The sequence below is a fragment of the Rhinoraja longicauda genome, chromosome 1 (assembly GCF_053455715.1).
Source record: "Rhinoraja longicauda isolate Sanriku21f chromosome 1, sRhiLon1.1, whole genome shotgun sequence".
Lineage (NCBI taxonomy): Eukaryota > Metazoa > Chordata > Chondrichthyes > Rajiformes > Arhynchobatidae > Rhinoraja > Rhinoraja longicauda.
The window spans coordinates 10,388,186-10,412,993 of NC_135953.1; the positions used below are offsets into that span (position 1 = coordinate 10,388,186).

The 24,808-nt window shown below is 46.7% G+C and overlaps 2 protein-coding genes across 3 annotated transcripts in view; one reads left to right on the top strand and one right to left on the bottom strand.

The window, feature by feature from the left end:
• The window catches only part of smyd1b (SET and MYND domain containing 1b), a 46,573-nt gene extending 40,426 nt beyond the window's left edge, over positions 1-6,147 (top strand). For both annotated transcript variants that reach the window (XM_078408837.1, XM_078408840.1), the window contains 3 exons: positions 825-988; positions 2,888-3,056; positions 5,989-6,147. In XM_078408837.1, the coding sequence (XP_078264963.1) occupies positions 825-988; positions 2,888-3,056; positions 5,989-6,147 (492 nt within the window). The remainder of the gene's footprint in view (positions 1-824; positions 989-2,887; positions 3,057-5,988) is intronic.
• An 8,387-nt stretch (positions 6,148-14,534) lies between these two features.
• Positions 14,535-24,537, bottom strand: LOC144598637 (fatty acid-binding protein 1, liver-like). The gene is made up of 4 exons (XM_078408850.1): positions 24,471-24,537; positions 20,284-20,456; positions 16,254-16,346; positions 14,535-14,618 (listed from the first exon to the last, which is right to left on the bottom strand). Exons 1-4 carry the CDS (start codon positions 24,535-24,537, stop codon positions 14,535-14,537), a joined length of 417 nt encoding a protein of 138 aa, XP_078264976.1.
• Positions 24,538-24,808: the final 271 nt, after the last annotated feature.

A 24,808-nucleotide genomic window follows, 5' to 3' on the forward strand; every position in this document is an offset into this window, starting at 1 on the left:
TTCATTGTGATCATGGCTGATCGTCCACAATCAGTAACCCGTGCCTGCCTTCTCCCCATATCCATCGATTCCCCTAGCCCCTAGAGCTCCATCTAACTCTCTCTTAAATCCATCCAGTGATTTGGCCTCCACTGCCCTCTGTGGCAGAGAATTCCACAAATTCACAACTCTCTGGATGAAAAAGTTCCTTCTCACCTCAGTTTTAAATGGCCTCCCCTTTATTCTAAGTCTGTGGCCCCGAGATGAAACACTACCAAAGGCGTCATTTGGGGCGGCACGTGGCCCAGCGGTAGAGTTGCTGTCTTACAGCGCCAGAGACCCGGGTTCGATCCTGACTACGGGTGCTGCCGGTACGGAGTCCGTGCGTTCTCCCCGTGACCGCGTGAGTTTTCCCCAGGTGTTCCGAACTCCTTTCGCATTACAAAGACATGCAGGTTTGTAGGTCAGTTGGTATCTGTAAATTGTCCTGACAAGTATGTAGCATAGAACTAGTGCTCATGGGTGATCGCTGGTCGGCACGGAATCTGTGGGCCGAGGAGGCCTGTTTCCACTCCGTGCCTCTGTCTCCCGAAACTAAACCATAAACTGGAGCATCGTCCAGATCTTCCGACTTACCACGTTGCAGGCAGAGAACATGGAACAGTCCAGCACAGGAACAGGCTCTTCGGCCCACAATGTCTGTGTTGTGAATGTTGCCAACACCAACTCTCACCTGCACAATGCTGTATTTCTAAACTTTTAAACACAAGCTAAAATCTTCATTCCTCGTCCATGTTACTGTGGCTCACATGCGTGTTTGTGGATTATGGTTTGTTCACATTCAGGTTGTGAAGCTGTGTCGGGCGTGCTTGAAAAAGCAGGAGCCGGTCCTGGCAGACACGAACCTTTACAAGCTGAAGATACTGAGCCTCGTCTCTGAAGTGCTGTCTTATCTGCAGCAATTTGAAGAGGCAGCAGACTACGCCAAGCAGATGGTGGAGGGATATCAGTAAGTGGCAAGTCGCTTGGTGTCCGAGCTTGGTGGCGCAGCGGTAGAGTTGCAGCCTCACAGCGCCAGAGACCCGGGTTCGATCCTGACTATAGGTGCTGTCTGTACGGAGTTTGTACGTTCTCCCCGTGACCCGGGTGGGTTTTCCCCGGGTGCTCCGGTTTCCTGCCCGCACCCCAAAGACGTGCAGGTTTGTAGGCTAACTGGCTTCGGTAGAATTATAAATTGGCCGCAGTGTGTCCGAAAATGGGAGGAGGGGCTGGTAGTGTAGACAATAGACAATAGACAATAGGTGCAGGAGGAGGCCATTCGGCCCTTCGAGCCAGCACCGCCATTCAATGTGATCATGGCTGATCATTCTCAATCAGTACCCCGTTCCTGCCTTCTCCCCATACCCCCTGACTCCGCTATCCTTAAGAGCTCTATCTAGCTCTCTCTTGAATGCATTCAGAGAATTGGCCTCCACTGCCTTCTGAGGCAGAGAATTCCACAGATTCACAACTCTCTGACTGAAAAAGTTTTTCCTCATCTCAGTTCTAAATGGCCTACCCCTTATTCTTAAACTGTGGCCCCTTGTTCTGGACTCCCCCAACATTGGGAACATGCTTCCTGCCTCTAACGTGTCCAACCCCTTAATAATCTTATACGTTTCGATAAGATCTCCTTCCATCCTTCTAAATTCCAGTGTATAACTTCCAGTGTAGAGAAAGCAGGGACTCTGCAGAAGGATTTGGAAAGGTTGGGAGAGTGGGCAGAGAAGTGGCAGATGGAATACAGTGTGGAGTCACGTATTTTGGTAGTAGGAATAAAGGCTTGGATTATTTTTTAAATGCGGAGAGAATCCAGAAATTTCCTCTTTATTTTAGACTTCAGAGACGCAGCTTGGAAAAGGCCCTTTGCCCAACGAGTCCACACTGATCCGCGATTACCTCATATACCAGAGCTATCCTGGACAATAGGAAATATTTATAATTTTACTGAAGCCAAATAATGTACAAGGAAATGCAGAATGGCTCATTATCAGCTGAGGGGATGGTGACAATGACACATACAATCAGTAAAATTAATCAGGAGGACCGTGAAACTAGTTGGAGAACTAGGATGGGGGGGGGGGGGGGGGGGGGTGGTGGGGGAGAGAGAGGGAAATCAAGGCTTACTTGAAGTTAGAGAAATCAATGTTCATACCACTGGGTTGTAAGCTGCCCAAGCTAATTAAGAGGTGCTGTTCCTCCAATTTGTGTTGGGATTCATTCTGACAGTGGAGGAGGCCCAGGACAGAAAGGTCAGTGTGGGAATAGGAGGGGGAGTTAAAGTGTTTGCCAACTGGGAGATCGCGTAGGCTTAGGCGGACTGAGCGGAGGTGTCCAGGAAAACGATCGCCGAGCCTGCGTTTGGTCTTGCCGATATACAGGGGTCCACGCCTGGAGTGTGGACAGCAGATACAGTAGATGAGGTTGGAGGAGGTACAAGTGGGCCTCTGCCTCACCTGACAGGGCTGTCGGGGTCCTTGGACGGAGTCGATGGAGGAGGTACAGGGACAGGTGTTGCATCTCCTGCGGTTGCGGGGGAAGGTACCTGGGGAGGGGGTGGTTTGGGCGGGAAGGGAGGAGTTAACCAGAGAGTTGCGGAGGGAACGGTCTCTGCGGAAAGCGGTGGAGATGGGAAGATGTGGCCCGTGGTGTGATCCCGTTGGAGGTGGCGGAAATGGCAGAGCATTATGCGCTGTATGCGACGGCTGATGGGGTTTATTGTCACGTGTGCCGAGGTTTTTGCTGCGCGATAACCAGTCCGCGGAAAAACAACACATGATTACAATCGAGCCGTCCACAGTGTACAGATACACGAGAACGGGGATAACGTGAATTACATTCTAACAAAGCATCCCAATGGTTTATGCAGGAAACTCTATCATCACAACAACGCCCAGTTGGGAATGGCACTGATGCGGGCGGGTGTGACGCACTGGCACGCTGGGCTCATTGAACCAGGCCATGCCATGATTTGCCAAGCGTACGGGATTATCCTGGTTACACACGGCTCCACCCATCCCATCAGCAAGGATCTTGAAGTGAGTCCCGAGCGCGCCGTTTCAACTGGAGGTTAATGGTGTGACTGTCTTGAAACACAAACACAGGCGGCGCGGTGGCAGTGTTGCCACGTTACAGCGCCTGCAGCACCTGGGACCCGGGTTTGATTCCGACTACGGGTGCTTGTCTGTATGGAGTGTGCACGTTCTTCCCGTGACCTGCATGGGTTTCCTTATGTTTCCTCCCACACCCCAAAGATATACAGGTTTATAGGTTAATAGACAATAGACAATAAACAATAGGTGCAGGAGGAGGCCATTTGGCCCTTCGAGCCAGCACCGCCATTCAATGTGATCATGGCTGATCATTCTCAATCAGTACCCCGTCCCTGCCTTCTCCCCATACCCCCTCACTCCGCTATCCTTAAGAGCTCTATCTAGCTCTCTCTTGAATGCATTCAGAGAATTGTCCTCCACTGCCTTCTGAGGCAGAGAATTCCACAGATTCTCAACTCTCTGACTGAAAAAGTTTTTCCTCATCTCAGTTCTAAATGGCCTACCCCTTATTCTTAAACTGTGGCCCCTTGTTCTGGACTCCGCCAACATTGGGAACATGTTTCCTGCCTCTAACGTGTCCAACCCCTTAATAATCTTATACGTTTTGATAAGATCTCCGCTCATCCTTCTAAATTCCAGTGTATACAAGCCTAGTCGCTCCAGTCTTTCAACATATGACAGTCCCGCCATTCCGGGAATTAACCTAGTAAACCTACGCTGAACCTACGCAATTGGCTTGGTGTAAATGTAAATTGTCCTGAGTGTGTGTCGGATCGTGTTAATGTGCGGGGATCGCTGGTCGGCGCGGACCCGGTGGGCCGAAGGGCCTGATTCCGCTCTGTATCTATAAACTAAACTACACTAAACACATTGCTGGTCCGATGAAGCCGTCCCTCAATTCTGCAACTGATATCTTTCTCTCGGAACGTAAAACACGTGAGCAGGAGTAGACCTCACGGCTCCCAAAGTCTTTTTTCTGGCATTCGATAATATTGTAGGTTTACACCTTACCACTGAGTAATCGATGGAAAATTATGCTTTAATCTAAGCAGGATCTTGCACCAGGAACCTGATCTCTGCAGGAAAAATGTTCCCAATGTTGGGGGAGTCCAGAACCAGGGGCCACAGTCTAGGAATAAAAGGGAGGCCATTTAAAACTGAGGTGAGAAAAAACTTTTTCACCCAGAGAGTTGTGAATTTGTGGAATTCTCTGCCACAGAAGGCAGTGGAGGCCAATTCACAGGATGAATTTAAAAGAGAGTTAGATAGAGAGAGTTAGATAGAGCCCTAGGGGCTAGTGGAATCAAGGGATATGGGGAGAAGGCAGGCATGGGTTACTGATTGTGTATGATCAGCCATGATCACAATGAATGGCGGTGCTGGCTCGAAGGGCCAAATGGCCTCCTCCTGCACCTATTTTCTATGTTTCTAAAGTGAATCAAAGCTCAACTTTCATCAGTCGTTGTTTGAAATGTACCACCTGATGCCCTCGCAATGATTGGCCTTTTCTGCCATTAACCTGTTCCTATAAAATACATGCCTCTTCTCGCCTGCCCCTCACACCCGTCCCACCCTCATCTACCCCTCTCTCCCACAAGGTGGGGCTGCTGGGAGAAACACACTGAAGGAGTCTGACTGCAATGAGAGAGGTCACTCACAGGAGGAGGGGGGGAGAGGGGGAGAGGGGGAGAGGGGGAGAGGAGGAGAGGAGGAGAGGGGGAGAGGGGGAGAGGGGGAGAGGGGGAGAGAGGGAGAGAGGGAGAGGGAGAGGGAGAGGGAGAGGGAGAGGGAGAGGGAGAGGGAGAGGGAGAGGGAGAGGGAGAGGGAGAGGGAGAGGGAGAGGGAGAGGGAGAGGGAGAGGGAGAGGGAGAGGGAGAGGGAGAGGGAGAGGGAGAGGGAGAGGGAGAGGGAGAGGGAGAGGGAGAGGGAGAGGGAGAGGGAGAGGGAGAGGGGAGAGAGAGTGGGAGAGAGGGGGAGGGAGAGAGGGGGAGGGGGGGAGAGGGGGAGAGGGGGAGAGACAGAGCAAGTGAGAGAGGGAAAGAGAGTGGGAGGAAGAGGGAGTGAAAGAGAGAGGGAGTGAGAGAGAGAGAAGGAGAGTGAGGGAGAGAGGGAGGTAGAGAGAGGGAGGGAGGGGAGGGGAGAGGGAGAGAGAAAAAGGAGATGCAGTGAGAGTTAGATTTAGCTCTTAGGTCTAGAGGAATCAAGGGGTATGGGGAAAAGCAGGAACAGGCTACTGATTTTGTATGATCAGCCATGATCACATTGAATGGCGGTGCTGACTCGAAGGGCCGAATGGCCTCCTCCTGCACCTACCTTTCTATGTTTCCACATTTCTACAGGTTTGTAGGTTAATTGAGCCGTAGAGCCATAGACCCATTGAGCCACATAGCACAGTCATGGAGTCGTAGTCAATAGACAATAGGTGCAGGAGGAGGCCATTCGGCCCTTCGAGCCAGCATCGCCATTCAATGTGATCATGGCTGATCATTCTCAATCAGTACCCTGTTCCTGCCTTCTCCCCATACCCCCTGACTCCGCTATCCTTAAGAGCTCTATCCAGCTCTCTCTTGAATGCATTCAGAGAATTGGCCTCCACTGCCTTCTGAGGTAGAGAATTCCACAGATTCACAACTCTCTGACTGAAAAAGTTTTTCCTCATCTCAGTTCTAAATGGCCTGCCCCTTATTCTTAAACTGTGGCCCCTTGTTCTGGACTCCCCCAACATTGGGAACATGTTTCCTGCCTCTAACGTGTCCAACCCCTTAATAATCTTATAATAGTCATAGTGATACAGCACAGAAACAGGCCCTTCGGCCCATGCTGAGTCAGAGGCCCATGGTTGTGGTTGTGCCGCTGTGCCGGGCTGGCAGTGTTTCCGCCGGTACTGCTGCTGACCCCCGCTGTCTCTGATCCCCAGGCCATGCGCTGCCAGACCGAGATGGAGCTGCGGATGTTTAAGGAGAATGAGTTCATTTACCACCAGATGAGAGAGGCCGCGCTGAAGAATCAGAAGATGCAGGTGATGGCGGAGCCGGCCGGCAACTACATCAAGGAGCTCTTCCACAGACGGAAGTGAGACGCCGAGGCTTGGCCCCGGTTCCCGCGGGCAACGTGCCGTGACCTGTGGGACGGGTGGCTTGGTGCAAGGGGAGGGTGGGCCACTTCTCCTCAAGTGGAGAACACTGATCGTTTTTAGGAATCTGTTGGCTATAAAAGGAAAGCCCTGTGGGGCGGTCGACTTTCAATCCCCCATTGTTTGCATCGTCGTGACCCGGAGATGCGGGAGGCTGCCGAAGCAAAAACAGAACGTGCTGGGAAAACCCCAGCGGGTCAGGCAGCATCTGCGGAAAGAGAAACAGTGGAAGGCCGAGGTCTGAATCTGAAATCTGACACGTCGACTGTTTTTCTCTCTCCACAGATGCTGCCCGATCTGCCGAGTTTTTCCAATGGTTTCTGTTTTTGTTTCAGATTTCCAGCATCTGCAATTTTTTATTATTTTTTGCTTTTGATTTACATTGATCGCAGCTTTAAGGTCAGTTTCTATAGTCAATAGTCAATAGTCGTTTATTTGTCACATACACATAAATGTGCAGTGAAATGAAAAATTACCCGCAGTTCAACAATAAGACCAATAAGAATAATCAATAAAAATGCAATAACACATACAATCATAAACCAACACCAAACAAAAGAAACATTCATCACAGTGAATCATTCACATCAGTGCATTCAAACCTCAAAGGTGGAAGGCAAGAATAGACAATAGACAATAGACAATAGACAATAGGTGCAGGAGTAGGCCATTCAGCCCTTCGAGCCAGCACCGCCATTCAATGCGATCATGGCTGATCACTATCAATCAGTACCCCGTTCCTGCCTTCTCCCCATACCCCCTCACTCCGCTATCCTTAAGAGCTCTATCCAGCTCTCTCTTGAAAGCATCCAACGAACTGGCCTCCACTGCCTTCTGAGGCAGAGAATTCCACACCTTCACCACCCTCTGACTGAAAAAGTTCTTCCTCATCTCCGTTCTAAATGGCCTACCCCTTATTCTCAAACTGTGGCCCCTTGTTCTGGACTCCCCCAACATTGGGAACATGTTATCTGCCTCTAATGTGTCCAATCCCCTAATTATCTTATATGTTTCAATAAGATCCCCCCTCATCCTTCTAAATTCCAGTGTATACAAGCCCATGGTTTTCTCCACTGTAGCTCAGTGCACAAGACAATAATAAACTGACACTAATACTAACGTGCACAAATAATGTGTTAATGCATGCATCAGAGGACAATTTTCAATTTCTCTGCCTTAAATGACAATTTAGAAGGCATGAAAGGACACAAGAAGCTCGAGTAACTCAGCAGGACAGGCAGCATCTCTGGAGAACATGGATGGGTGATGTTTCGGTATATCATGTATCTATACACTGTAAATGGATCGAATGACATCACGTATTGTCTTTCTGCTGACTGCACAGCACGCCACAAAAGCTTTTCCCTGTACCTCGGTACACATGACAATAAACCAAGCTATAAATGGGTGGAGATTCGTAGAATCATACAGTCTTACAGTGCGGAAACAGGCCCTTCGGCCCAACTTGCACTTACCGGCCAACATGTCCTATCTACACTCGTCCCATCTGCCTGCGTTTGGCCCACATCCCTCTAAACCTGTCCTGTATATGCACCTGTCTAAACCCTTAAGTCTTGACCCGAAACCTGTCACCTGTCCATGTTTACCACAGGGATGCTGCCTGACATGCTGAGTTACTCCAGCACTCTGTGTCTTTTTGTGCACTAACCAGCATCTGCAGTTCTTTGTTCCTACAGATCAGTAGGTCTGGCCTGTAATTTTCCTTCACTTGCGGCATTTTACATTTCCCCATAACCTACGTGCCTGTGGTCATGAACTCGAGATCGAGGATATATTTTGGGACTGTTAACCATCTTTCGAGAAGCAGCATTTCACGTACCACCAACTTCTTGTGATCAAGCTGATCTGTCTGTAGTTTATTAGACTCTGGGTGGACTGTCAGGTGAATATTCACCTAGCAAAATGCTCGTAGACTTCAACGACAATGAAAGCTGGGGCAGCAAGGTGGCCTAGCGGTAGTGTTGCTGCCTCACAGCGCCAGAGACTCGGGTTCCATCCTGACCACAGGTGCTTGTCTGTATGGAGTTTGTACGTTCTTCCTGTGACCAGCGTAGTTTTTCTCCAGGATCGTCGGTTTCCTCCCACACTCCAAAGATGTGCAGGTTTGTAGGTTAGTTTGCTTGGTACAATTGTAAATTGTTCCTAGTGTGTGTAAGATAGCGTTAAGTGTGCGGGGATCGCTGGTCGGTGCGGACTCGGTGGGCTGAAGGGCCTGTTTCCGCGCTGAATCTCTAAACTAAACTAATAGCCTAACACCAAACTCACTCATAGAGTCAGAGCCAGCAAGAACAAAGGCCATTTGGCTTCTCGTCAGTGCCAGTTATCTATCACCAGTCCCATATTTCCCCTCGTATCCCCATCCACTAGCACTGTGGCGCAGCGGTAGAGTTGCTGCCTTACAGCACCAGAGACCCAAGTTCGATGCTGTCTACGGGTCTGCACGGAGTTTGTACGTTCTCCCTGTGACTGTGTGGGTTTTTATCCAGGTGCTCCGGTTTCCTCCCACACTCCAAAGGCGCGCAGGTTTGTAGGCTGATTGGCTTTAGTAAATGGATAGCGCTAATGTACAGGGGTGATCGCTGGTCGGCGCGGACTCGAAGGGCCTGTTTCCGTGCTGTATCTCTAAAGTCTGCAGTTTCTTTGTCTGTCCCAAGTTTCCTTCTACTTAAGGTAATCTTCAGCTGTCAGTTTGTGTAAAACTAACACCTCTCTGGGATCCTAAGGTCAGAAGTGATAGTAGGATCAGGCCATTTGGCCCATCGATACTTTGCCATTCAATCATGGCTGATCGATCTCTCCCTCCTGACCCCATTCTCCTGCCTTCTCCCCATCACCTCTGACACTCGTACTAATCAAGACTATCTCTGCCTTAAAAATATCCACTAACTTGGCCTCTACAGCCTTATGTGGCAAAGAATTCCACAGATTCACCACCCTCTGACTAAATAAATTTCTAATCTCCTTCCTAAAAGGACATCATTTAATTCTGAGGCTATGACCTTTTTGTTTCTAGACTATGTCACTGGTAAAAACCATCCTCTCCACATCCACTCTATCCAAGCCGTTCACTATTCCGAATGTTTCAATGAGGTCCGTCCTCAATCTAAACTCCAGCGAGTACAGGCCCAGTGTCGTCAAACGCTCATCAAAGGTTAACCTCCTCATTGCTGGAGATAATTCTTGTAAACCTCGTCTGGACCCTCTCCAGAGCTGGCACACCCTTCCTTCGATATGGTGCTCAGAATTGCTCACAATATTCCAAATGCGGCCTTGTAGAGCCTCAGCATTGCATCCCTGTTTTTTGTATACAAGCTGGCATTGAGTGAGTTTGCATTAGTGCGAGATCTGGACAGGGAGGAAACCAAAGGCAGTCACAGAGAGAACGTGCAAAACCCCACACATGTTGGCACAGAGGCCAGGATTACAGGGGTTGATCTGGAGGTGCAAGGCAGCTACCTCGAGAAACACTACCTCACACTGCCACCTGCGTTCCAATTTATCATCCTCAGGCATATTTTTGAACGTATCCATCAGAACAAAAGCTCCAATCTCTCACTGTAGTCACTCCCGTTTTGTCAATGCGATTGTTCAGGGCTGGTCTTCTAAACTCTTTTTTCCCCCCCTCATTTAGCAAAAAAAAAAAATTTTTTTTAAATGATGTCGTTTAAACAATGTTTTTGCTTCTTGAAGCTGTAGTCTCCTCACGTCTTGTCGGCAAAGAGACTCGAATGAATGTGAAGCTACCAAATAGTAACCCTCTGTAAAACGTGAGATCTTGCAATAGTTTTCTAGGTTTCCTAATCGCAAATAAAAAATCTGTTTGTGGTCTCTCCTGCTTCATTTTCTAATTACAGTCGACTGCCATAGCTGTGATCACAGGCAGAGATACTACCTGCACATGATAGTTGTGCTCAAGAGGGTTTTAGATAGCCAAGTGGATCAAGTCAAGTCAAGTCAAGTTTATTTGTCACATACACATACACGATGTGCAGTGAAATGAAAGTGGCAATGCCTGCGGATTGTGCAAAAAAAAGAATTACAGTTACAGCATATAAATAAAGTTAATATAGAGAAGACAAAATGTAGTCCCTTGAGTTATAAAAGTTAACAATCCTGATGACCTGTGGGAAGAAACTCCGTCTCATCCTGTTAAATCAAATTCTTTACCTTCAGTCTGAATAATCACACGTGATACTGGATTAGCACATCAGATTTATTCCACCATGGGGTTCTTCCCGAGAAGATCTCCAGACACAACACTAGTGTCTGAAGAGAGTCCTTGATTTCTTTTTGTCACACCTCTCTTTTTCTGTATAAAAAAGTAAACAATGGTGGAGAAGTTGTTCTTCTTCCCCTCCCCTGAGTTGAGATCTCTTCAGACACTAGTGTTGTGTCTGGAGATCTTCTCGGGAAGAACCCCATGGTGGAATAAATCTGATGTGCTAATCCAGTATCACGTGTGATTATTCAGACTGAAGGTAAAGAATTTGATTTAACAATCCTCTCCATGTACATGGAATGGAAGGATATTGATCATGTACAGGCAGAGGAGACTAGGTTAACTTGGCATCATGTTTGGCACAGACATGGTGGCTAAGGGGCCCCATTCCTGTACTGTTCTCAGTGACAGTGTTTAGTTCTGGTCACAGAGCTGCTTTGGAATAGCATGTCTGGGCTATCACTCCCAGCACAGTGCACAATACTGAACTTTCAAAAAGCCCTTTGGGCAAGTACAAGAGATTAGATTTAAGCTGAGGAAATAGAGGTTGGGTCTAAAGAGTGGAATAGATATCAAAACAAACACTACACAAAGTGCTGAAGTAAATCAGTGGGTCAAGGCAGCATCTCTGGAGAACATGGACAGGTTAACATTTTTGAGTTGGGAGTCTTCTTCAGACTGATAATCTGACCCATCAGTCTGAAGAAACAACCCAAAACATCACCCATCTATATTCTCCAGAGATTCTGCCCGACTCGCTAATTACTCTAGCACTTTGTGTCAATAGACAATAGACAATAGGTGCAGGAGTAGGCCATTCAGCCCTTCGAGCCAGCACCGCCATTCAATGCGATCATGGCTGATCACTCTCAATCAGTACCCCGTACCTGCCTTCTCCCCATACCCCCTCACTCCGCTATCCTTAAGAGCTCTATCCAGCTCTCTCTTGAAAGCATCCAACGAACTGGCCTCCACTGCCTTCTGAGGCAGAGAATTCCACACCTTCACCACTCTGACTGAAAAAGTTCTTCCTCATCTCCGTTCTAAATGGCCTACCCCTTATTCTTAAACTGTGGCCCCTTGTTCTGGACTCCCCCAACATTGGGAACATGTTTCCTGCCTCTAATGTGTCCAATCCCCTAATTATCTTATATGTTTCAATAAGATCCCCCCTCATCCTTCTAAATTCCAGTGTATACAAGCCCAATCGCTCCAGCCTTTCAACATACGACAGTCCCACCATTCCGGGAATTAACCTAGTGAACCTACGCTGCACGCCCTCCATAGCAAGAATATCCTTCCTCAAATTTGGAGACCAAAACTGCACACAGTACTCCAGGTGCGGTCTCACCAGGGCTCGGTACAACTGTAGAAGGACCTCTTTGCTCCTATACTCAACTCCTCTTGTTATGAAGGCCAACATTCCATTGGCTTTCTTCACTGCCTGCTGCACCTGCATGCTTCCTTTCATTGACTGATGCACTAGGACACCCAGATCTCGTTGAACTCCCCCTCCTCCTAACTTGACACCATTCAGATAATAATCTGCCTTTCTATTCTTACTTCCAAAGTGAATAACCTCACACTTATCTACATTAAACTGCATCTGCCATGTATCCGCCCACTCACACAACCTGTCCAAGTCACCCTGCAGCCTTATTGCATCTTCCTCACAATTCACACTACCCCCCAGCTTAGTATCATCTGCAAATTTGCTAATGGTACTTTTAATCCCTTCGTCTAAGTCATTAATGTATATCGTAAATAGCTGGGGTCCCAGCACCGAACCTTGCGGTACCCCACTGGTCACTGCCTGCCATTCCGAAAGGGACCCATTTATCCCCACTCTTTGCATTCTGTCTGTCAACCAATTTTCTATCCATGTCAGTACCCTACCCCCAATACCATGTGCCATAATTTTGCCCACTAATCTCCTATGTGGGACCTTGTCGAAGGCTTTCTGAAAGTCGAGGTACACCACATCCACTGACTCTCCCCTGTCAATTTTCCTAGTTACATCCTCAAAAAATTCCAGTAGATTTGTCCTTGTGTAAAGCAGCATCTACAGTTCATTGATTCTGCTGAAGTACGAACAGTAGGGACAGCTCCTTCCCAGTTGTTATCTGCCAACCGAACTACCTTCTCACCAACAATTTGATAGAATAGGAACCCAAGGAGCAACTTTTTCAGAATGAGCTGCCAGCAGAGGCAGTACTATAACATTTAAGACATCTGGACAGGTACATGGATAGGAAAAGTTTAAAGGGATATAGAACAAATGCAGTCGGGTGGGACTAGTGTAGATGGGGCATGTTGGTTGGCATGGATAGGTTAGGCCAAAGGACCCATTTCCATGCTGTACAATTATGACACTTCCTCTGGCAGCTTGCTCCATTTCTTTCTGAACACATTGGGCCTCAGGTTCCCATCAAGTCTTAGAAACATAGAAACATAGAAAATAGGTGCAGGAGTAGGCCATTCGGCCCTTCGAGCCTGCACCGCCATTCAATATGATCATGGCTGATCATCCAGCTCAGTAACATGTACCTGCCTTCTCTCCATACCCCCTGATCCCTTTAGCCATAAGGGCCACATCTAACTCCCTCTTAAATATAGCCAATGAACTGGCCTCAACTACCTTCTGTGGCAGAGAATTCCACAGACTCACCACTCTCTGTGTGAAGAAATGTTTTCTCATCTCGGTCCTAAAAGACTTCCCCCTTATCCTTAAGCTGTGACCCCTGGTTCTGGACTTCCCCAACATCGGGAATAATCTTCCCGCATCTAGCCTCTCCAACCCCTTAAGAATTTTATATGTTTCAATAAGATCCCCCCTCAGTCTTCTAAATTCCAGCGAGTATAAGCCTAGTCTATCCAGTCTTTCTTCATATGAAAGTCCTGCCATCCCAGGGATCAATCTGGTGAACCTTCTCTGTACTCCATCCAAGGCTTCAGGTGCGGTCTCACCAAGGCCCTGTACAACTGCAGCAGAACCTCCCTGCTCCTATACTCAAATCCTCTTGCTATGAATGCTAACATACCATTCGCTTTCTTCACTGCCTGTTGCACCTGCACGCTTACTTTCAATGACTGGTGCACCATGACACCCAGGTCACGTTGCATCTCCCCTTTTCCTAATTGGCCACCATTCAGGTAATACTCTGCTTTCCTGTTCTTGCCGCCAAAGTGGATAACCTCACATTTACCACTTACCACTCTTCCTCCTAATTCTCAATTCCATAATTCTGGGGGAAAAAAAGACTAAATTCAACCCAACTATATCCTTCATAGATTTAAACACCTCATGGCTCCTACATTCCAAGGAGTAAAGTCCAAGCCTGCCCAACCTCCCCCTGGAGTTGTAGCAATATCCTCAACATTGGCACCCTTTTCTGTAGCATCGAGAAAAGAGTGAACACAAGTTCACAAATGCCAAGGAGCAGAATTAGGACATTTGGCCCATCAAGTCAACTCTGCCATTCAATCATGACTGATCTATCTTTCCCTCAAACCCATTCTCCTGCCTTCTCCCCAACACCTTTACAGCATCTTTGATTCAGCATTCAAGAGAGCTAGATAGAGCTCTTAAGGATAGTGGAGTCAGGGGGTACGGGGAGAAGGCAGGAACAGGGTACTGATTGAGAATGATCAGCCATGATCACATTGAATGGTGGTACTGGCTCGAAGGGCCGAATGGCCTCCTCCTGCACCTATTGTCTATCTTGTGCAACTGCAACAAAACATCCCAACTTCCAGACTCAATTAGTTCATAAGCCAGAGGAGCAGAAGTATGCCATTCAGCCCATTGAGTCCACACTGCAAGTCTAATTCCCAACTGTGAATGCCAGCATGGCAAAGCCTTCATCCAGTCTACAAAGGTGCCACTCTAGAAGAATTTATAGACCACACTAACAATCTTTCCTAGGGGCTCATGCTTGGTAAACTCAAATAATCATGAATATTTTGCTAATGAGTATGTTCACCAAATATGGGGACGACTCAAGGAAAATGACTTAATTGCATTACTTCAGAAAAACACATCTGCAGTCAATATTCATCGTGCAACTTTTATTAATTTGTTTTTAATCAGTTATAATGAACTACATTGATCTTCATCAGGTTCTTCAATCTTTTTGCTTATCCGCTTGTAAACAATGCTGCCCCAAGTTATGGTCTGAAATGAGACAAGAGAAACTTGAGAAATAATAATAATGCATTACATTTATATAGCGCTTTTCATATACTCAAAGACGCTTTACAGGGATTTAAAGAACATAGGGAAGTGAATAAATAGATAAATAAGTAAACGAACAGAGAAAGGAGACAGAAGGTGAGGTGACCTTCAGTGGTTGAAGGCAGTACTGAACAGGTGAGACTTCAGTGGTGTTTTGAATGTGGTGAGTGAGGAGGAGTCTCTGACGGTTTGGGGTAGTGAGTTCCATAGGGTGGGGCAGCGATGGAGAAAGCCCTGTCCCCCCAGGATCTGAGTTTGGTCCGGATGTGGGGGGATAGGAGATTGGCAGCAGCAGATTGGAGGGTGCAGGTGGGAGTGTGCCTGTGGAGGAGGTCGGTCAGGTAGGATGGGGCCAGGTTATGGTGGGCTTTGTAGGTCATGAGGATTTTGTACTGGATTCTCTGGGGATGGGGAGCCAGTGGAGTTTGTAAAGGACGGGGGTGATATGGTCACGGATCGGGGTGTGGGTGAGTAGATGGGCAGCGGAGTTTTGAATGTATTGAAGTTTACTGATGATTTTTGAGGGTGCGCCATAGAGGAGGCTGTTGCAGTAGTCCAGACGGGAGGTGATGAAGGCGTGGATGAGGGTTTCTGCAGCTGTGGAGGAGAGGGATGGACGGAGACGGGCAATGTTTTTGAGGTGGAAGAAGGCTGTCTTTGTGATGTGTTTGATGTGTTTGTCGAAGGAGAGGGTTTGATCAAAGATGATTCCAAGATTCCGGATGTGAGGGGAGGGGAGGTGGATACTGGGAGACCATCAATATTGAGAATAATGACCTGCAGATGCTGGTTTACAAAAAAACATCTCCCCAAACACTATTTCTGAGGCCTACTGGATCTCTTAGTTGCTAACCATTTTAACTTCTCTTCCCATCTCCGCTTTGAAAATACCCAAATAACTTGGCCTCCACATCTGCCTGCGGCAATGAATTGCACAGATTCACCACGCCCCTGACTAAATAAATTCCTCCTCATCTTTCTAAAGCTAAAGCTATGGCAACCATATCTGAGGAAAGATGTGCTGGCTCTGGAGAGAGTGCCCAGAGGAGGTTTACAAGAATGAGCCCAGGAATGTGTAGATTAACCTAGGAAGGAGACGAGGAGAAATTTCTTTAGTCTGAGGGTGGTGAATTTGTGGAATTCATTGCCACAGGAGGCTGTGGAGGCCAAGTTAGTGGATATTTTTAAGGCAGAGATAGAGAGATTCTTGATTAGTACGGGTGTCAGAGGTTATGGGGAGACGGCAGTAGAATGCGGTTAGGAGGGAGAGATAGATCAGCCATGATTGAATGGTGGTGTAGACTTGATGGGCCGAATAGCCTATTCCTTATAAACTTACATCCTTTTATTCTCAGTTACCAGTGTTCAGAGACATTCGATGCCTAGTGGGCTTTTGACAGCAGGAATAGATCAGGTGGGCAGATAATGCCACCAGAGTCTGGGCAACAGGCCAGCTCAAGACCATGTTACTTCATCTTAGGAGACCCACAACATCAGCTCAATCAAACCCTCACACGTTGCTTCTTGCAAGGCAACTGCCACAGTTTTACATTACGGCCACCAACTTTAACTTACATGAATCAGCAGATCATCAATGAACTCTGCAACTGAAGTGATCTCCTTCGTGTTAACAACCAGCTTATTTTCCCCTTCCAGGTTCATTACGGCCTAAGCAAGCACGAAAACATGGAAGTCAAATATTTTTTAAAAACCCCACAAATTGAAGCATTCAATTTCTACACCACTAAAGGCATGGCAGGTAGAGAGCAGCGCAGTGGTAGAGTTGCTGCCTTACAGCGCCAGAGACCCGGGTTCAATCCCGACTACGGGCGCTGGTCTGTACCTTCTCCCCATGACCTGCGTGGGTTTCCTCAGAGAACTTGGGTTTCCTCCCACATCCTAAAGACGTACAAATTTGTTGGTTCATTGGCTTGGTAGAAATGTAAAAAGTGTCCCTAGCGTGTGTGTGTGTGTGTGTGTGTGTGTGTGTGTGTGTGTGTGTGTGTGTGTGTGTGTGTGTGTGTGTGTGTGTGTGTGTGTGTGTGTGTGTGTGTGTGTGTGTGTGTGTGTGTGTGTGTGTGTGTGTGTGTGTGTGTGTGTGTGTGTGTGTGTGTGTGTGTGTGTGTGTGTGTGTGTGTGTGTGTGTGTGTGTGTGTGTGTGTGTGTGTGTGTGTGTGTGTGTGTGTGTGTGTGTGTGTGTGTGTGTGTGTGTGTGTGTGTGTGTGTGTGTGTGTGTGTGTGTGTGTGTGTGTGTGTGTAGGATAGTGTTAATGTGCAGGGATCGCTGGTCGGTGCAGACTCGATGGGCCGAAAGGCCTGTTTTCATACTGTATCTCTAAACTAAACGTAGTTTACAAGTATTTGATACAAGGCTGTATTTAAAGAGGCTGACCTCATGCAATTGTATGAAACACTGGGGGGCAGTGTTAGCTGGGAGGAGGATGCTAGGAAGCTGCAACGTGACTTGGATAGGTTAGGTGAGTGGGCAAATGCATGGCAGATGCAGTATAATGTGGATAAATGTGAGGTTATCTACTTTGGTGGCAAGAACAGGAAAGCAGACTATTACCTGAATAACCATATAACCATATAACCATATAACAACTACAGCACGGAAACAGGCCCGTTCGGCCCTACCAGTCCACGCCGACCACTCTCCCTGACCTAGTCTCATCTACCTGCTCTCAGACCATAACGTTCTAATCCCCTCTTATCCATATACCTATCCAATTTACTCTTAAATAATAAAATCGAGCCTGCCTCCACCAGAAGCCCATTGCATACAGCCACCACCTTCTGAGTAAAGAAGTTACCCCTCATGTTACCCCTAAACTTTTGTCCCTCAATTCTGAAGCTATGTCCCCTTGTTGGAATCTTCCCCACTCTCAAAAGGAAAAGCCTACCCACGTCAACTCTGTCCGTCCCTCTTAAAATTTTAAAAACCTCTATCAAGTCCCCCCTCAACCTTCTACGCTCCAAAGAATAAAGACCCAACCTGTTCAACCTCTCTCTGTAGCTTAAGTGATGAAACCCAGGCAACATTCTAGTAAATCTCCTCTGTACCCTCTCCATTTTGTCGACATCCTTCCTATAATTTGGCGACCAGAACTGCACACCATACTCCAGATTCGGCCTCACCAATGCCCTGTACAATTTTAACATTACATCCCAACTTCTATATTCGATGCTCTGATTTATAAAGGCAAGCATACCAAACGCCTTCTTCACCACCCTATCCACATGAGATTCCACCTTCAGGGAACAATGCACAGTTATTCCCAGATCCCTCTGTTCCACTGCATTCCTCAATTCCCTACCATTTACCCTGTAAGTCCTATTTTGATTTGTCCTACCAAAATGCAGCACCTCACACTTATCAGCATTAAACTCCACCTGCCATCTTTCAGCCCACCCTTCCAAAAGGCCCAAGCCTCTCTGTAGACTTTGAAAATCTACCTCACTATCAACTACTCCACCTATCTTAGTATCATCTGCATATTTACTAATCCAATTTGCCACACCATCATCCAGATCATTAATGTAAATGACAAACAACAGTGGACCCAACACAGATCCTTGGGGTACTCCACTAGACACTGGCCTCCAATCTGACATACAATTGTCAACCATTACCCTCTGGTATCTCCCATTCAGCCATTGTTGAATCCATCTTGCAACCTCACTATTAATACCCAACGATTTAACCTTCTTAATCAACCTTCCATGTGGAACCTTGTCAAATGCCTTACTGAAGTCCATATAGACAACATCCACAGCCTTGCCCTTATCAATTTCCCTGGTAACCTCTTCAAAAAATTCAAGAAGATTAGTCAAACATGACCTTCCAGGCACAAATCCATGTTGACTGTTTCTAATCAGGCCTTGTTTATCCAAATATTATATATATTGTCCCTAAGTATCTTTTCCATTAATTTTCCCACCACAGACGTCAAACTAACAGGTCTATAATTGCTAGGTTTACTTTTAGAACCTTTTTTAAACAAAGGCACAACATGCGCAATGCGCCAATCTTCCGGCACCATCCCCGTTTCTAATGACGTTTGAAATATTTCCGTCATAGCCCTTGCTATTTCTGCACTAACTTCCCTCAATGTCCTAGGGAATATCCTATCAGGACCTGGAGACTTATCCACTTTTATATTTTTCAAAAGTGTCCGTACCTCCTCTTCTTTAATCCTCATAATTTCCATCACTACTCTACTTGTTTCGCTTACCTCACATAATTCAATATCCTTCTCCTCGGTGAATACCGAAGAAAATAAATTGTTTAATATATCCCCATTTCTTCCAGCTCAGCACATAGCTGTCCACTCTGACTCTCTAATGGACCAATTTTACCCCTCGCTATCCTTTTGCTATTGACATATCTGTAGAACCCCTTGGGGTTTACTTTTACATTACTTGCCAAAGCAGCCTCATATCTTTTTTTCGCTTTTCTAATTTCCTTCTTAAGATTCCTTTTACATTCTTTATATTCCTCAAGAACCTCATTTACTCCCTGCCGCTTATATTTATTGTATATCTCCCTCTTTTTCCGAACCAAGTGTCCAATTTCTCTGGAAAACCACGACTCTTTCAAATTATTATTCTTTCCTTTCCACCGAACAGGGACATAAAGACTCTGTACACTCAAAATTTCACATTTAAATATCCTCCATTTCTCTATTATATCCTTTTCATAAAACAAAAAGTTCCATTTCACTCCTTTTAAATCCTTTCTCATCTCCTCAAAATTAGCCTTTCTCCAATCCAAAATCTCAACCCTTGGTCCAGATTTGACCTTCTCCATAATGGTGGCCGATTAGGAGAAGGGGAGATGCAACGAGACCTGGGTGTCGTGGTGCACCAGTCATTGAAAGTAGGCATGCAGATGCAGCAGGCAGTGAAGAAAGCAAATGGTATGTTGGCATTCATAGCGAGGGGATTTGAGTAAAGGAGCAGGGAGGTTCTGCTGCAGTTGTACAGGGCATTGGCGAGACCACGCCTGGAGTATTGTGTACAGTTTTGGTCTCCTAATCTGAGGAAAGACATTCTTGCCTTAGAGGGAGTACAGAGAAGGTTCACCAGATTGATCCCTGGGATGGCAGGACTTTCATATGAAGAAAGACTGGATAGACTCGGCTTGTACTCGCTGGAATTTAGAAGATTGAGGGGGGATCTTATAGAAACTTACAAAATTCTTAAGGGGTTGGCTAGGCTAGATGCAGGAAGATTGTTCCCGATGTTGGGGAAGTCCAGAACCAGGGGTCACAGTTTAAGGATAAGGGGGAAGTCTTTTAGGACCGAGATGAGAATTTTTTTTTCACAGAGAGTGGTGAATCTGTGGAATTCTCTGCCACAGAAGGTAGTTGAGGCCAGTTCATTGGCTATATTTAAGAGGCAGTTAGATGTGGCCCTTGTGGCTAAAGGGATCAGGGGGTATGGAGAGAAGGCAGGTACGGGATACTGAGTTGGATGATCAGCCATGATCATATTGAATGGCGGTGCAGGCTCGAAGGGCCGAATGGCCTACTCCTGCACCTATTTTCTATGTTTCTATGTATGGCTATTATCCAAACTGATTCATGCTGAAAGATAGCATTACCTGGACCCTATCTCCTGCAGGCGTTGCCACATGGGTCTCGTGCCCAAGGGTGAAGTTAATAACAAACACCTGATTGCCAGTTTGTATTGCCACAATGAAGTCTTTTCCATTTTGAACAATTTTAGTCACACTCTTTAGATATTTGATCTTCTCAATGTCATCACTTGGGATTCCTGGTGGAGGAACCATACATCATTAAAACATCAATGTCTAACCACATTAACTGTATAAGAGCAGAATTAGCCCATTCGTCCCATCCAGTCTACTCTGACATTCACTCGCGGCTGATCTTTCTCCCCCCCCCAACCCCACTCTCCTGCCTTCTCCCTGTAACCTTTGACATCCTTACTAATCAAGAACATGTTAATCCCCACTTTAAAAAATATACATCCATTATCTTGGCCTCCACAGCCATCTGTGAAAATGAATTCCACAGATTCACCACCCTCTGACTAAAGAAACTCCTTAACTCCACTCTAAAAGAATGCGATACACTGCAAACGAGGAAGAGTTAAATACAATTAAAATGAAACCAATAACATTTCCAGCAACACCAAAACAAAATCGTTACCAAAAAAAACTTTAAAGAATTTGAAAATGCAACGTACAGGCTTTATTCCACTGCAAGATTAAAAGCATTAATGTTCAAGGAGGATTAATGAGCAACTTTGCGGGGGGAGGTGGGGAGGTGGGGAGGTGGGGAGGTGGGGAGGTGGGGAGGTGGGGAGGTGGGGAGGTGGGGAGGTGGGGAGGTGGGGAGGTGGGGAGGTGGGGAGGTGGGGAGGTGGGGAGGTGGGGAGGTGGGGAGGTGGGGAGGTGGGGAGGTGGGGAGGTGGGGAGGTGGGGAGGTGGGGAGGTGGGGAGGTGGGGAGGTGGGGAGGTGGGGAGGTGGGGAGGTAGGGTGGATGGCAGCCATGACAGAATAGCAAAGGGAAAGTTAATGAAAATCTGGAACTCCAATGATAAAGACCAAGAAGGGTGGGGAGTGTCCCACAGTGTATAGATATACTGCAGGATAAAGGGAATAATGTTTAAAGGATGGATTGCAATGAATGATTGGAGATCCACATCTATCTGGGACCAGCATGTAGAGAACCACATGACTTGGGTGCCATCGTGGCTCAGCAAGCTACAGAGCAAGGTAAAGGGAGAAATTGCAAAAAGTGCTTAAAAAAATTCAATCGTCAGAGTTAAGGGCCTGTCCCGCTTTAGGCGATTTTAAGGCGACTGCCGGTGACTAGGCTGTCGCCGACAGTTCTCCGGGGTGTCGCGGGCATGATCGTGAGGAGTCTGCCAAGAATCGTAGTGGATCTCGGCGCGTCACTGAGAAATCATCCGGAGTGAAATTTCTTGGCGACAGCTGGCTTGTCGCCAGGTATCGTTGCTTATTGCGGGCGCTGTCTGTCACATGCTGTCCCCAGGTTTGCTAGGTTCTCTTAGATGCATTTAGAAGCACGTAATATTAAAATAAGTAAAGTCATTTCAAAATACCATAAAATGCTTGTGTTTAACCAAATTATTTACCGTCAGGACATTTGACAGGTAGATTGGAGGCGACAGTTTGACGGTCAGGTAAGTGTGGGAATTTCGCGATGTTTATGGGCATCAGCCATTACATTTAAAGTGGGCTCCCAACCCAGATATGCAACCCAGAAACCAGATATGCATCTCCCGTACATTTTCAAAGAATGCCCACACACTTTTCACAAATATCCACTTTTAAAATTATTTGTTTTTAATACAGCTATTATTAAACTGGAAGTAAATCCAGTTTATGCCTTGTTACAGTGATGCTTGGTTTTTAAGTTACCCATACAAGATGTTATAGTTCAAAACTCTCAAGTACTTACCGACTTGTCAGTGATTTCAGCGAAAATTAGGACGCCGGAGAAGCATTGACAGCATGGGAATTTCACGATGTTTCCGAAGACGCTGTAATCTCGACCTGACTCGGCATTGTCGTGGTCATTGTCGTCGGGTAAAAGAAAATTTCGGCGATCTGCTACGACTTTGACAGTCGCCGGCAGTCGCCTTAAAATCGCCTAAGTGGGACAGGCCCTTTAGTAATGTATGCTTGCCTTGGGGGAAATTATCCAAGGTGAAGAAATTGGGATCAATTTGTTATCTTGGATGGTAGGCGTGATGGACTAGGGAGGGGTTCTTGGTCCTCCAGAATATTCCAAATGGAATTTAAACTGGTAACCATGAGGTGCCCCATCAATAGGAATGGCAGTCTAAATTCACAAGGGTTAACATTAGAGGGCAGACAAAATAGAGGACAACTACATTGGAGTCAATTTCTCCAGTGTTTAGACATTACACCCAGAAGAAAGTGTGACAGTACTTGGTTATAATTGAAGGGCGGCCACGGTGGCGCAGCGGTTGAGTTGCTGCCTTACAACGCCAGAGACCCGGGTTCGATCCTAACTACGGGCGCTGTCTGTATGGAGTTTCTAGGTTTTCCCTGTGACCACATAGGTTTTTTTCCTGTGCTGAGGCAGTGGAGATATAGGCTTGTATACACTGGAATTTAGAAGGATGAGAGGAGATCTTATCGAAACGTATAAGATTATTAAGGGGTTGGACATGTTAGAGGCAGGAAACATGTTCCCAATGTTGGGGGAGTCCAGAACAAGGGGCCACAGTTTAAGAATAAGGGGCAGGCCATTTAGAACTGAGATGAGGAAAAACTTTTTCAGTCAGAGAGTTGTGAATCTGTGGAATTCTGTGCCTCAGAAGGCAGTGGAGGCCAATTCTCTGAATGCATTCAAGAGAGCGAGAGAGAGCTCTTAAGGATAGCGGAGTCAGGGGGTATGGGGAGAAGGCAGGAACGGGGTACTGATTGAGAATGATCAGCCATGATCACATTGAATGGCGGTGCTGGCTCGAAGGGCCGAATGGCCTCCTCCTGCACCTATTGCCTATTGTCTATTGAGATGGGGGAGGAAGCCTTTCATCAACACTGCAAGGATTTAGCAGCAGAACATCAAACTCCAACGGCAAAAAGAAGGGGATTAGTGACGTTGACTTAATTTGATTAGGATAATGAAGTCTGGGGTGATTAAATAATTCAGAGTCTCCATGGCTGCAGTCAGTCTTGCTTTAAATATTGTGGAATGTGTCTAGGCTGGGAATTCCATTTATGAATCAGAGCTGAACGCAGACACAAAATATACCTACTTACCTTGTCAATGTTTAACTTGCTTTCAACTGAGAGATAATTGCCTACAATGTGTCATTTTTATAATACCATTCATAATAACTAGTCTCTCAACAAATGTGACTATTAAGTGAGAGATCTAATTTTGTGTGAGCAATATACTCCTTATTCAATAACCCTCCCGCATCTCATTCCCTTCTCTCTCTCCGAGATGTGCTTTCATATCTAAACCTTGCTCCATGTTGCTGGAACAATCTTGACTTTCATTTCAAGAGTCAAGATGGCCACGGTGGCGCAGCGGCAGAGTTGCTGCCTTACAGAGCTTGCGGTGCCAGAGACCCGGGTTCCATCCCGACTACGGGTGCTGCCTGTTCGGAGTTTGTACATTCTCCCCGTGACCTGCGTGGGTTTTCTTCGAGATGTTCGCTTTCCTCCCACACTCCAAAGACGGACAGGTTTATTGGTTAATTGGCTCGATGCATGTGCAAATTGTCCCTAGTGTGTGTGGGGTAGTGTTAGTGTGCGGGGATCGCTGGTCGGTGCAGACTCGGTGGGCCGAAGGGCGCTGTATCGCTCGAAACGAAAACTAGTGCAAGAATGTTTAATTCTACATTCTGCAACAGGTAGCTTATTAGATGCAACATTTAGAAAAAGACCGATTTGAGGTGGCACAGCAGTAGATGTGCTGCCTTACAGCGCCGTAGACAGGTCAATAGACAATAGGTGCAGGAGGAGGCCATTCGGCCCTTCGAGCCAGCACCGCCATTCAATGTGGTCATGGCTGATCATTCTCAATCAGTACCCCGTTCCTGCCTTCTCCCCATACCCCCTGATTAGTTCAATCCTGACCGTGGGTGCTTGTCGGTGACACACATTCTCCCCGTGACCCGCATGGGTTCTCTCCGAGATCTGCGGTTTTCTCCCACTCCAAAGACGTACAGATTTGGAGGTTAATTGGCTTGGTATAAACGTAAACATTTCCCCCCCCCGCCCATTCCCGCGCTGCATCTCTAAAATTCGAGCTTACCCACTGCACTCATAAATGGCTTCATGTTCTCCTGGCTCTGAAGTTCATACTGGCCACTGAAGTCCATCGTAGATGTTCAGCACTTAAGCAGTCGCTGCACCAATGCCTTTATCTTTGAAAGAGTGATACAAGATCTTAATGAGCACTTCTTTCAAAGCCATGTGCACAGAGTGCTCAACGCATAATCGGAGACACTCCAAGTCTACTGGTGGGTATAGAACAATGCATCTTTCAAATTCACCCATCCTATTTAAATGACTTCACATCTCTCCAACATTGAAGTTCACCATTTGGCAATTGAACGGTCCAAAGAAAACTACACACCAAAGATACCCAAC